Genomic DNA, 14,884 nt, shown 5'->3' on the forward strand with positions numbered 1-14,884 from the left:
TTTTTCTTTCTTTCTTTCTTTCTTTCTTTCTTTTTTAAATATGTATTTATTATTTTAGAAAGAGTGTGCACAAGTGGGGGTGGGTGGGTGGAGGAGGGACAGAGGGAGAGAGAGAAAAGCAGACTCCCCACTGAGCAAAGAGCCCAACTCAGGGCTGGATCCCAGGACCCTGAGATCATGACCTGAGCTGAAACCAAGAGTCAGACCCTTAACTGACTGACCCACCCACATGCCCCAGTACCAGTTATTGCAACCTCTGCTTCAGTTTGCTCATTTATAGTACGGAGATGATCATAACTGAACCTACCTCTCAGGGTGAGTGTAAGAATTATATGAACTAGTACATGTAAAGTGCTTAGAACTATTGCTGATACATAGCAAGTGCTCAATAAATCATTGTTATTATTATTTCTAAACCCAAATAGAAAGCTTTAAGCCACTTTTATTTCCTCCTTGAGCATTTTCTAGCTGTGAGATGTTGAGTCAATTTATTTATTGTCTCTGAGCCTCAGTTTTCTCATCAGTAAAAGAAGATAAGCACGGTGCTTATCTCACAGTGGACTAAGTAAAAAGATTTTTAAAGAAGCACCCAATAGAGTACCTGACATATGTGGGCTCTGAGCTAATTTTACCTCATTTCTCTCCTTTGCCATGAAAACAAATAGTCAACACAAAAAATATTATGTTATTTTACATGCAATTCACATTCAAGATGCCAGTCCCAGGAAACACCTATTCACCTTTCAGGACCCATCTCAAATATCCCCATCAGTGAAGCCTCCCCACCCTCCCTCAGGGACCCCATCACTCTCTATTCCAACCTCTCCCAAAGCATTTAGCCCACTGGGTCATGGCATGTCTGCTTGTATGTACATCCCCTAAACTAGGCTGTGTACTGCTTCGGGGCAGGTATCATATTTTATTCATATCTATATCTCCAGTACGCCAGAGAGGGCCTTATCCAGAGCAGGCAGTGTTTGTGGCATGGAGAGGTGGATGAATTGGTCAGTGGGTGGGAAGATGGGTGGAGAGATGAAAGCCTGGGGAGGTTCCTTAGTCCTCTTGACATGGAAAGATGTAGAAGCCTGTTTAGCTCCTGTTGTTTCACAGTTGTGTTGGATGACTGGAGCTACACACTCCAGGTAAGGAGTGCAGGACTCTATTACATTATGAATAAGGAACTCTTTTCATCTAGGTGCATATACAGACAGAAATAGAAACAAGTTCTTAGAGTGTAGGCAGCTTCAACTCCATAGCTGAAGAGTATGTATGTCTTAGGGTTGTTCGAGTTTATGTAAACCCTTTAGGATGGTGTCCTAAGTCCTCTCTGATCTGGCCTCAACCTCTCCTCCCGGGCTTCCTTCTTCTCTATCTCTTCACTACCTCCTGAGAACTGATCAGTCCAAGAGCATTTTCCAGATGGCCATCTCAGCCAATTGCCCTCTCTCTGCACACCCTCAGAACACCACTGAATTTTTGTCTTTGCTTTGCTATTTACCCATTTTACAGATAAGGAAGTTGAAGATTAGAGAGATTAAGTAATTGGCCCGAGCTCACACAGGTAGTAAGTAGAAGCATCAGGATTTGAATGTGGCTGCATAGCTTTAGAGCAAATGCTCTTGAACACCATGCAGAGAGCAGGGATGTTAGGTTATTTTAGCAGGTATGTCAGTAGTACTCTGGAAAAAAGGTGGTGATGTGCTGCAGGAGTAAAGGCTGAAGTTCAAAGCGGGGTCAAATTAACAGTAACAATTGTTCTTCCATTAGCACTTTTTCTTACTTGTTACTGTAGGACTTAAAAACCACTGCTAAGCCTCCCCAGAATCTGTTTATTTCAGGGAATCCTTTTTTTCTTTTTTAAGATTTTATTTTTAGGTAGGTTGTGGGTCTCAAACTCACAACCCTGAGATCAAGAGCCACATAGTCCACCAACTTAGCCAGCCTTTGAGATGTCATGGACATTAAGGCCATGTTGGTTACGAACACATGATATGGACCTTCTCTTCACCTGTGTTCTGGACACCTTGGATGAGGCTTGCTAATGCTGCTTCTGCTGTCACTAGAGGACAGCACTGTATTTCCCCCGATTTACCAAAACCATCTTATAGTCCAGGTATAAAGCAAGAGAATGTCTGTCTCCTTTATTATTTCCCTTAGGGCCCTAAACTCCAAAGCAGTTTTAGATTATCCTGGCATCCCCAAGATTTTAGCAAGACCAAGTCTTTTTGACGAGACAATCAATCATTGGACAATTGACCAGTCCCTAGTATGGACCCTCCACTCCTGTTCTCTAGAACTCCACATTTTCTAGCACTCACTGTCCTCCCTCTGCTTCCAGAACCAGACTCAAGGTCTGCATTTGACTTTGAAGTCTCTTTGGACTCTGCAGTTCCCTATAAATTTCTTAGGGTAATAATACCACCTGTATTTTTTCACAGTTCTTTTCCAAATAAACACTGCCTCTTTGAACTTCACCTTATTAATCTTTGTCACCAACCTTGGAGATAGGCAAGACTGGTGTAAGTAACTGCCCCAATTTATAGGTGAGGCAGCATAGACAGGTATTAAGGAAATACAGAAAATAGCATATGATCCCTGAAGAAAGGCCAGGATGGCCTTGTTTAGCATAGGTGGAGATACCTGAGTCAGCATGCAATCATGCTTTTCAACTTCAATTACACAAAAGTGTCTTACCTAGTAGCTTGATGGGGACCAGATGTCCCTTTTCTAAGTTTAAGACAATATGAAAAGAAACACTTTTCCTGCAGACTTGGAGTGGATATGTGGAAGAAGGTTATGGTGAATACAATGGAATGGCATTAGGAAGGGAAGTTGCAGACAATGGCTAAAATGAGCATGGATTTCCATTTCTTTGGGATTGCTTAAGGGCTCTCTGGGAGGGAATAAATTGCATGACCATAGACCTTATCTTGTGATTTTGGTTCTTTATGTCATCCCATTCCCAACATGACCAGTAGAAACCTGGAATAATATTTTCCAAAGAAGTTTCTGCTCTTCAAAGAAGGGTAGCTTATCTGGTCACTTAACTAGGAAATTCTGGGTTAAGAAAAGTTAAACAGTTTGTTTTTTGTTTTTGCAGTATTTCTTGTTTTTGTTCTTGGGGATATGAATCTCTATGAAAAGAAAATAATATTCTCTATTTTCTCAAGTATTTGTCCACCTAACTCCTTCCTCCCAGAATATTTTGTAGGGCCCAATTTCACAAAATGCACTTTGGGAAACATTGCCTTTGATCTGGTGTGTGGGTGTTTCTGGAGAAATGTGTTTGCTTCCACCCTCTGCCTGCCCCCCAAAAGGCAGATACAGTCCCTTGAAACAAAGGATGAGAATTGTCTCTTGCTTGGGGGTGTTTCAGCATTTTCCTTGAGATTGTCTTTGTGTAATAAAATACAGGTCTCTTCACCTCACAAGGCAAGGGAAGATGGGGACAAGAATGAGTAAGCCCTGGGATTGTCAGAAGGCCACTTGGAGTTCATTGAGAACATTAGAGACCAGGAAAGAAAGGGGTATGAAGAGAGCCATGAGCTGAGAGAGTGATGGATTTTATCCAGAGTGGCTTCTTTTTTTAAAATCCCTAATTTCTCTAGTCTGGCTTTTTTACTCACGTCTTCTAAGACACACCACTGTCCCAAGCAGCCCTTCCTTTTGGCCCCACCAAGGACCAACAGGGAATCCTTTCCTAGGCAAAACCTTTTGAAGAGGTGGTAGGGTCTGCCCTTGGGTTCACAGAATGCCCAGGGATCCAGTTAATTCTGAGGTCCAAGCTCAAATTCCCAGTCCCTGGCCTTCATGGTTTCCAGGCTCTGTGTTCATTTTCCTGGTCAGGCCATGTTATGGACTGAATTTTGTTCCCCCACTCCCCCAAATTCATATGTTGAAGCCCTAGTCCCCACTGTGACTGCATTTGGAGATAGGGCCTTTATGAAGGTCATTAAAGTTAAATGAAGTCATAAGGGCAGGGCCCTAATCTAATAGGACAGGTGTTCTTCTAAAAAGAGGAAGAGACGGGGCACCTGGGTGCCACAGTCGGTTGGGTATCTGACTCATTTTCGGCTCAGGTTGTGATCTCAGGGTCGTGAGATGCAACCCCATGTTGGGCTCCATGCTGGGCATGGAGTCTGCTTAAGACACTCTCTCCCTCCCCCCCAACTCTCTCTCTCTAATCAATAAATCTGACAAAAAAAAAAAAAAAAAGGAAGAGACAGATACCAGAGAGCTCCCTCTCTCTTTGTTATGTGCACAGAGGAAAGGCCATGAGAGGACACAGCAACAAGGTGCCATCTGCAAGCTGGAAAGAGAGCCTTTACCACAAATCAACCCCAACAGTACCTTGAGCTTGGACATCCAACCTCCATAACTGCAAGAAAATAGATTTTTGTTGTTTAAGCCACCCAGTCTGTGGCATTTTGTTACGGCAGCTCTAGCAGACTAGTACAGGTCATAAAGATCCAAACAGATCTCTTCAACAATTAGGAGAAATAGCAGCGCTGTGTAATTCCCCATAGCCTTCTTCAAAGAAATACATTCCTGGGACTCCTTTTGCCCCATTGATTATTCTTTACTCACTGGCTTCTATAATTCAGAGAAATATTCTGATGCCTTTGAGCATCCCGTAGAATAAGGATCCTCAACAGGAGAGGCACCATGTAATCTCTACCATAGAAGGACTCCTGCAAGGACCAAGGAACACAGGCAGAGAATTTCATTCTCTTGGCATCTCTGCTCCTATGCAAACAGGGGTTGCTGGAGAAAAGATTTACCCCACCTCAGAAAATTGCCGTAAAGTAATTGCTAATGACTCTCCAATGACTATTGTTGCATGCAGAGAACCTGCAGCTACCTGACACAGCACAACTCCTGATATTTTGGCAGCATTTCTTTGTCTTACATAAATCATCTCATTTTCACAAGCAACTGGAGCTGCCAAAAGCCCCAGTGAACAAACACAGCCTGGCAGATGTCATGATGGGACCAAGAATACAAGGTCCTGGAAAGGGGACTGGCAGGCTTACACACCTCTTTAGGTCCCAGGAGACGTAGAGAAGGCAACAGACACAAACTGACCTGCATATTAATGTCTCCAAAGTCCAGAGAATAGAACATGGGAGACACAGGAGGAGAAATTGGTTTGGAAGTTAAGTTTTAAAGGGAAACAACACACTTCTGAGGAGATTTTCAGATTATTCAAAGGCAAAAGCAGCCTATAAACAAGGTACAAGCACATAAAACATGTTTTTAACTGGAAAGAGCAATCCACGGCTATTTTAAATGCTTCATATAATAGAAATATTTATATTTAAATAGAAGGAAGAAAAATGGTTAATAAGATTCTTTTGAAAGAACGACCATTAAAACGTATTTTCACAATAATTGGTAGCCTCTTGGCCAGGGACACTTGTGTCTCCAGGAGTCCCTCAGGGAGTATGGGAAATCACCCCATCTGCAGTGGCAGCCTCTTGGATACATCCTTTATACTGCCACTGTGCTGCCATGCGCTTTTCAAACGCAGAACTCTTTACATCATCCCCTTACTTAAAACCCAACAGTTGGTCCTTTTTTAAACTCCAAGTGCAATCTAAAATCATCAGCATGGGCCACGAGTTTCTTCATAATGGCCTTCTGCCTATCCCTCTGCAGTCATCTGCTGGCCCTGGACATCACCCTATACAATCACTATCCCAAATTACTTGCTCTCTTCATCTCCACAACTTTGCATGTACTGTTTCCTCCTGTACTCTGCTGGGTTAATTATGACTCATTCTTCAAGATATGGTTCAAATTTACCCTTCTTTTCAAAGCTTCTCTGATGTCTCTAGGCAGTGTTACTTGCTCCCCCTTCTACACCCCCAGAATGCTCCATTCTTCCCTCTGATGTAAGGTTAGTATTCGGTACCGTGACTGTTAGTTAGGATGTATTGATAAATGTTGGGATGGTAGGCCCAGGAGGCAGGTACCTTTCTTATTCCTCTTTGAACCTCTTTGATACCCTCTAGGCTGAGCATCTCATCTGTTGGCCTAGAAAGATATTTTCCTATTAAAATATGTGGAAACAAACAAACAAATGAAAAACACAAGGTGATGCATAAAATATCCTGAAGCATATGGAAAAGGGAATGTTTCCTGAAAACTTAGAATAGCATATATATATAAATGTGTTTCAGGGGCACCTGGGTGGCTCAGTCGGTTAAGTGTCTGCCTTCGGCTCAGGTCATGATCCCAGGGTCCTGGGATCGAGCCCCACATCAGATTCCTTCCTCGGCGGAAGCCTGCGTCTCCCTCTCCTTCCCGCTCATGCTCTTTCATGCTATCTCTGTCGCCATCTCTGTCTCTCTCAAATAAATAAATAAAATCTTAAAAAAAAAATGTGTTTCAAAAACCAAGGAGAAAAGAAAGAAGGAAGGAAGGAGGAGAAAGGAAAATTTTAGAAGGCATTGGCTTGGTGTCTTCAAAAAGACATGGAGGACATGACCTCCAGAAAATAGAATCAGGGAACTCCAAGGACAGAAGAGTTGAGAAGAAAGAATAGATGTGATAGGAATTTGTAGACTGAAAGAAAAAAATACAAAAAAGCAAGGAATTACAAAATGCAAAAGCAAAACCAAGACTGAATTAGAGCCATAAACAGCTATTTCTCATAGTTCATCTATGCCCACCTGGCACATCAGATCCTGGCTTCTTCCTCCTGCCTGGTCTATGCTGAAGTCCCAACAGATCTTCTGACTTAGCCCTCTCCTGTTATGAATCTCTACTATCTGGGGAATCTCAATTGATGTAGGAGGTGACAAGAGGGGCATGTAACTAGCTTTCTTGAGTAGATAATCAACTGCATCTTTGTCACTGGATGCCAAAAGTTTAAAGAAAATAAGTCATCAAAGTGAGAGAAAAGAAAAACAAAAATAAAAGTAGTGGTAAAAATAAGAATAGAGATAAGGATTCATTATCTTCACAAAATTAGTATTTTGCTTTTTTAAAGATAAGTTGTGGATCTGACTCCAAAAGCAAAGTCAACAAAAGCAAAAAGAAACAAGTAGGACTACATCAAACTAAAAAGCTTCTTTCTCCACAACAAATGAAATCATAAAGAAGAGAAATCTGCCTACCAAATGGAAGAAAATATTTGCAAATCATATATCTGATATTGGGTTAATATCCAAAATATATAAAACTCCCATAACTTAATAGCAAAAGCCCTAATCTGATTTAAAAATGGGCAGAGGCAGGCGCCTGGGTAGCTCAGTTGGTTAGGCGACTGCCTTCGGCTCAGGTCATGATCCTGGAGTCCCGGGATCGAGTCCCGCATCCGGCTCCCTGCTCAGCTGGGAGTCTGCTTCTCCCTCTGACCCTCCCCCTTTCATGCTCTCTATCTCATTCTCTCTCTCAAATAAATAAATAAAATCTTTAAAAAAAAAAATGGGCAGAGGATCTGAATAGGCATTTTTCCAAAGAAGACCTACAGATGGCCAACAGATACATGAAAAGATGGTCAATATCACTAGTTGTCAGGGAATTGCAAATCAAAACCACAGTTAGGTATCCCCTCATACCTGTTAGAATGACTATTATCAAAAAGACAAGAAGAAGCAAGTGTTGGCGAGGATATGGAGAAAAGGGAACTCTTGTGCATTGCTAGTGGGAATCCAAATTGGTACAGCCACTACAGAAAACAGTATGGAAGCTCCTCAAAAAATTAAAAATAGAACTACCATATGATCAAGCAATTCCACTTCTGGGTATTTATCTGAAGAAAACAAAAACACTAATTCAAAAAGATATTTTTACTCCCATGTTTATTGTAGCACTATTTATAGTAGCCAAGGTAGGGAAACAATGTAAGTGTCCATTGATGGATGCATGGGTAAAGAATATGTGGTATGTATGTATGTATGTATGTATGTCTATATACATATACAACAGAATGCTACTCAGCCATAAAAAATAATTAAATTTTGCCATTTGCAATAACCTGGATGGAACTTGAGGGCATTATGCTAAGTGAAATAAGTCAGGCAAAAAAAGACAAATATCATATGATCTCATACATATGTGAAATCTAAAAACAGACAGACAAATGAACAAAAAAATAAGCTCCTGGATACAGAAAACAGATTGGTGGTTACTGGAGGCAGAGGGTGGGAATGGATGAAATGGGTGAAGGGGGTCAAAAGTACAAACTTCCAGTTATAAAATAATTTATGGGGATGTAATGTACAGCATGGTGATTATAGTTAATAATACTGTATGGCATATTTGAAAGTTGCTAAGAGAGTAGACCTTAAAAGTCCCCATCAGAAGAGAAAAAAATTGTAACTATGAATGAAGATGGATATTAACTAGACTTATTACTGTAATCATTTTGTAATATATACAAATATTGAATCATTATGTTGTACACCCAAAACTAATATAATGTTATATGTCAATTATACTTGAATAAAAATTTTTAATAAAGATAATAAGTTATATTTTATATATATATTGTATATATAGTATATATAATATACTTATATATTAACTTAAATATATGTTATATATTTTATAATATAACTTTATATTATAAAATATATTTTAATTTATTAATTAAATTAATTTATTAATTAAATAAATTTTAATAAAGATAATAAGTTATATATTTTATAATATAACTTTATATTAAGTTTATATATATTTATATATAAAATATAAATATTTTATATTTAAATAAATATTTATATTTATTTTTATATTTTATGACAAACACCAGAAAATTTGGAAAATACCCCAAAAGCAAGTATTAAAGAAGTAAAAACTATCCCCAAATTACCACTAGCATTGTATTTTATATTTTCCCAAAATTTTTCCATGATAACATGTGAAAAATTACATAGTTATCCTACACTCATATTCATATCTTACATCATTTCCTTAAGTCCCTCTTGAAGATATCCTATTAGAGTAAATAAATCTAGGTGCTATAAGAGATAAACCCAGAAATCTGCATCTAAAATGATTAAAGTGTTTTACTTCCTCAGATCACAGACCGCTGGAGACAACAGAGCCATTCTATTTGTCACACCATGGCTCCTTTCAGCTTGTGATGCTAGGAGCTCAGAGGCAACATCTTCAACATGCCTCCAAGGCCATTGAGGATGGGCTTCTAAGAGGCCAGGCCTGGAAGAAATGAGCATCACTTCTCCTGACATGCATGGACTCAATTTCAGTCACAGAGGTAAGAGTCTGATTCCAAAAACAAAAAGGAGTAAGGATATAAAATTCAGATGTGTGCCCAACACAAAAGGAGACACACAGAGATTGGTGAGCAGTAGCAGTCTTTGGATTGTGTGGTAGTTTCAAAATATGTCCACCAATTATCTGGTACTCCTCCCTTCAAAAGATAGAGCCTAATTCCCCTACCCTTGAGTGTGGGCTTAAGTTCTAACAAAGAGATGCAATGGTGTGTGACTTCTGAGACTAGGTCCTAAGAGGCATTGCAGTTTTCTCCTTGCCCATTCTATCTTCTCTCTTGAATCACTTACTCTGAAGGAATGCTAGCTGCCATGTCAGGAAGGCATTCAATTAAACAGCCCTGTAGAGAGGTTGAAGTGATATGGATTTAGGACTCCTGCCAACACCTAGCAACAACTGAGACTGACTTCTTAACAGCCATGTGAGAGGGCCATCTTGGAATTCATCTTCTAGCCCCAGTCCAACCTTCAAATGGTTGCAGCCCTAGCCAACATTATGACTGCAACCTCATGAGAGATCCAAACTAGAAACACCCAGCTAAGCTGCTTAGATTCTAACACACAAAACCCATGCGACAATAAAAGTTTAATATTTTAAGCCACTAAATTTTAGAATAATTTGTTATGTAGCAATGGAAAATTAATGCAGCATAGATCAACACACACAGCATAAACCTAGACAAAGTTTCACTTTATTGCTAAGTGGGACTTTGGGCTCAGACCCAATATCAAACCCTTAATGGAAGCTCAGTGACTCACTTCTTAAATGGGACAGCTATGAGAGTAAGGGGCAAAACTGACAAAGATACTTCCTACATGCATTTCCCTTAGGCCCAGACTCATATTCTGACCCTCGAATTATTGCCATGCAAAAGGCCAGGTAAAGCCATTCCAAGGGAAATCATGCAAAAGAAAAGCAAGGAAGAGGGAGGTGGAATCTGATTCTGGTCAATAGGTTCCTGGAGGTAGAAGGAGGAGGCAGCCCCTCACCCCTTTTTCAGAAGTAGTGCCAGGAGAAAGGAGAGCACATCTGCAGAGAGGGAAAAGAAAAACAGAAAACTTTCCATTCTGACCTGGAATCAAAACCTCTTTCCTTGTTTCTCAAAATTCTCTACATCTAAGTGCTGGGAGTCACTGAATACACTTCTACTCAGATCCATTCTCTTTAGGATTCCTCTGACATGGAATGGGATGGGTTAATGCAGAAGAGCTTTATGCCTTCCCCGGAGGCCAAGTGGTGTTATTTCCTGGCCTCCTTTTCTGCTCTCTGATAATAAAGGCTGGAGTCTTGTTCAATTCCATGATAGAATAGCAATTTCTAACAATAGCCTGTCTTCTCAAGTTCATTTTCACTTAATAACATCATACTCTAGTACATAGAGTTACTCAAACGAATAATCTACAAAGTGTTTCCAAATGGAGACCCTGCTAAACTGCCTTTAATGGACAGAGTACTTAGTACATTAATTGTTTATATACAGCAAAAAACATTAACTACATGAATTTGTTAATGTCTAAAGTTCTTAAATGACTTTTTTAATAAATTAAAACTGTCCCCTTTCATTGAATTATCACTAATTACTTCTGTCTTGACAGATAGCTCATATTATGCTTTGAGTGAATTATCAATAAATTCTGAATTTAGCTCAAATTAAAGAAATGTTTTACCAGCAATAGCAATTTGGCTATTGTCCCGCAGTCAATTTTATCCCTTCTTTTAAAGACTAACTTACATGCAGCACCTGGGTGGCTCAGTCGGTTAAACGTCTGACTCTTGATTTTGGCTCAGGTCATGATCTCAGGGTCATGGGATCTAGCCCCATGTCGGGCTCTGTGCTCAGTGTAGAGTTGGCTTGGGACACTCTCTCTCCCTCTGCCCCCCCATCCCTGCCGCCACTTGCACTTGCTTTCTCTCTCAAAAAAAAAAAAAAAGACTAAGCATTAAAAAAAAAAAAAGGCTAACTTGCATGGTAGGCCATTTCCTACATGAATAGAAATAGGTAGGTAGGTAGGTAGGTAGGTAGGTAGGTAAGTAGGTAGGTAGGTAGGTAGATAGGGGAAAACAAGAAAGAAAGGAGATGGGTGTACAGAAATAGAAGGCGCAGCTGAAACACATGGGAGACAGAAAGTCATGATTGCTGGGCAGAAAGCACAACACCCTGGGGTCTGAGACCTGGTTCTATGTCCTGCTCCGGCATTTACAACTTTTTCACCCAAAGCAAGTAACTGAAACCACTCTCAAGTCTGAGTCGTTGTCTCTGATCGGAAACACCACTACCCTGTCCTGCCTATGGTGTTGCAATACTTAATATCGGTGCTGGCGCTCTGAAAGAACAGAGCTTAAGGGATCATGGGGGTGAAGACAAAAATGCCTCATGTGGCCTCATGTGGGCACCACCTCCAATTCCTAACCATCCACTTCCATATTGCTTTTGCTGCTCTAATGGGAATAGAGCAGCTTCTCATCAGGATTCCAGGGGGTTTAGTTCCTTTGAAGCCCCACTCTGAGGGACTGTAGGCCCAGTCCCTAGAGGATGAGCCAGAGAATATTTGCATCAACATTCACGTATATCATGCTCCAACACTTGGTTCTTGGCTACCCTAAACCTTCATTCCAGAATGGACCCAAGCTCCTGTTAAAATAAAAATTAACTATAAAGGACTTTAGTATCTCTGAGCACACAACAGCCAAGACCCAAACTATGCATAGATTCCCTAAACTCAAACCACCAAGAGAACAAATTTATTCACGTTCTCTCTTCCCTCCTCACGTCTAGGGTATTGGAATGACTTTTGATGACCTTTCTCTCTCTCAAGGACTAATTTTCATCATGGTATCCCAGGCCCTTACCCGAAGCCACCAGATTCTCAGCATTTTACAAACCCTCCCCCTGAGCTGCCAAGACGAACACACAGTTAATGTCCCCTGAGTACATCCCCACTCCCACGTCCCCAAACACAGGACGGTGCACAAAGGGCAAGTTCCCTTCCCATCTTTTCCCATCAGATCCTCTGCTAACCTGTGACATGTCATTTCGGTCAAAGCATTGTTGAATGAATCATAAATGGTGAAAGGGGATCCCCACCTCACAAGTAGTTTTCAGCATGGGTAGCACCTTACCTTAGTGGATTTGTCAACTGCTTTTTCAGGTTCAGGAATCATGGCAACCTTAGCAGCATAGCACAGAGCTCAAGAAAAATTAGCCAAAAAACCATTCATGAGATATAAAATGGCAAATATACCCAAGGCTGATGGAGGAGAACACATATGTGTCATCTTAATCAAATGATTCACAGGCACTTCTAGGTCCTGTCAGGGTGCTCAGGACCCAGAAACACTTGCATCATCATTACAACTGTTTGTATCGACAAAATAAGTTTTTCATTGGCCAAAAAAAAAAAAAAATACTCAGGGATGATTGACTTCTGTTAATCCAGTCTGACTTCTTTTTTTAAAGATTTTTGTTTATTTATTTGACAGAGAGAGATACAATGAGAAAGAGAACACAGGCAGGGGGAGTGGGAGAGGGAGAAGCAGGCTTCCCGCTGAGCAGGGAGCCCGATGTGGGGCTCAATCCCAGGACCCTGGGATCACGACCTGAGCTGAAGGCAGATGCTTAATGACTGAGCCACCCAGGCACCCCAATCCAGTCTGAATTTTAGGGGATCAAGGGAATTCCAGGGAACTGTGGGTTTTCATCACCTCTAAGCAACTGAATGAACCTACTAGTCACTTTAAGATCTTTTTCCACAAGCCAACAAAGTGCCATCCTCTTTGGCTTGGTGTCTTCAGTCCCACCAGGAAAACCTCCTAAGAATCCATGCCCACTTGTTTACTCTAGATCTTCATACCTGTGCCTCCCTCTGTGGCCATCAGAAAATATATTTATTGGAAGCCACCTCAAAATTAGGCAGCTTGTCATGTTTTTGGGGAGCCTGGCTTCAGCCCAGTGTTGCCATGACTTTTGTGACTTTTTAAAAAAGGTTATTTATTTGGGGGGGAGGGGCAGAGGGAGAGGGAGAGAGAAAAACTCCAACCAGACTCCCTGCTGTGTACGGAGCCCGATGCAGGGCTCGATCTCACAACCCTGAGACCATGACCTGAGCCAAAACCAAGTGTCAGATGTTTAACTGACTGAGCCAGCCAGGTGCCCCTTGTGACTTTTTATTTCCATTACCACTACTGCTCCCACAGACAAAGGATTCCAAGAAACCAGATCTATTACTGTCAGCAAACAGTGGGATCAAATAATTTTGAAGGTCCTAGAGGAGTGAGTGTGTCACATTTTAAAATCTCCTAAGTAAGAGTAAGCTCCCAGCTCCTGGATTCTGGCTCAGATTCATGGTAAAAGACCTAGGTTTTGTGGCCTTGAGCTTTCTCCACCTTCACTCCTTTCTTCCGAACAGTGTGACACTCTGCCTGGGGCCTTCTCAGCAATACAGGTTGCACACAGGTACATCCAGGGAGTGGGAGAATAGAACCCTGGGAAGAACTTGGGTAAGTGCCCAGCCTGGCCATGCTTAGGTCCTGAGGCATGTTCCACAGTTTCTCAGAAAGTTCCTAGAAGGACTGAGTCCCCATTGTGTCCTGCAGCCCCCTCATCCATGTCCCCTTTGTTGGCTTTCTTCTTCTGTCTCATTGCACTCCCTGCTTCTGCTCCCTGGGATCACCTCCGAGGAAGCCCCCTGCACCTAAATTCTTGCCTGAGAGTCGGCTTCAGGATGATCTGAAGAAAATGAAGACATTCTTATTTCTCTTTATTTTTCTAAACTGTGCTGGAAACTCACCTTCTGGGGGCAAAGCTGAGAGTGCTGGATGGGTGCCTGAGTTATGGAGAATGTGAGTGTCAGGAGGACATCAAAGAATGCCGAGGACATCAGCTGGATCAGCCAGTGCGATGCCTAGCTAATGTCAACAGATTCCATGATGACATTTAATAAGAGAAGAGAGGCATAAATGTTGCCCTTGCTCCATTTTCCTGCATGGGATCTCCCCAGGGTGCTGAATGCCAACCATGGCTGTTGTTTACTGGGCCTTTACCCTGGGCTGTACAGGGAGGAGCACTGGGCAGGATCTCCCTCAGTCTGGCAGAACTAGAACATTCCCCCCCAACACTGCCAGCACCAGCAATGAGAAGGATAGTCTATCTGCTTGTTGTTTTTAAACAGATTTAACAAGATGAGAACATTGCTTCTCCAGCAAACGCACAGACTTGTCAAGCAAACAAGAACACCAACAGCTAGAGCGTTAGAAATGCAGAAGATAATAAAGACTCTGACTTTCAGTGGGACTTGAAGCCCTTGCAAGGAGAGAACCCAACACACAGAATCTAGATGCCAGGAATCCCATGTTGAGGACATCAGAGCTGAGTGAGGGGCACCAGCAGAATCCACGAGCCATGCCCACTGTTCCAACATGCTACTGACCAGGTGCTAACCCTGGAAAGCACACCACAATTCAATTTTCTTTTTGTTGCTTGGTTGTTGGCTACACCTGTGCTTATTAAAAAACAAACAAAACAGTGTAGTTTGTTTGTCCCAATTAATCCTTTTGCTGATTCTACAAATATGCAGTTTAGAAGCTTCTCCTCACTCCTCACTTCTAGTGTGGGAATGACTTTGATGAACTTTGCCTCCTTTCT

At 41.4% G+C, this 14,884-nt stretch overlaps 1 protein-coding gene across 1 annotated transcript in view; it reads left to right on the forward strand.

The window, feature by feature from the left end:
* The window catches only part of LOC145716511 (uncharacterized), a 128,347-nt gene that overhangs the window by 96,060 nt on the left and 17,403 nt on the right, over nucleotides 1-14,884 (forward strand). The window contains exon 8 of the mRNA XM_081800247.1: nucleotides 9,030-9,226. Within this exon, the coding sequence (XP_081656373.1) occupies nucleotides 9,178-9,226 (49 nt within the window). The 5' untranslated portion in view covers nucleotides 9,030-9,177. The remainder of the gene's footprint in view (nucleotides 1-9,029; nucleotides 9,227-14,884) is intronic.

The sequence above is a fragment of the Leptonychotes weddellii genome, chromosome 12 (genome assembly GCF_054177405.1).
Source record: "Leptonychotes weddellii isolate Sample4059 chromosome 12, ASM5417740v2, whole genome shotgun sequence".
NCBI lineage: Eukaryota > Metazoa > Chordata > Mammalia > Carnivora > Phocidae > Leptonychotes > Leptonychotes weddellii.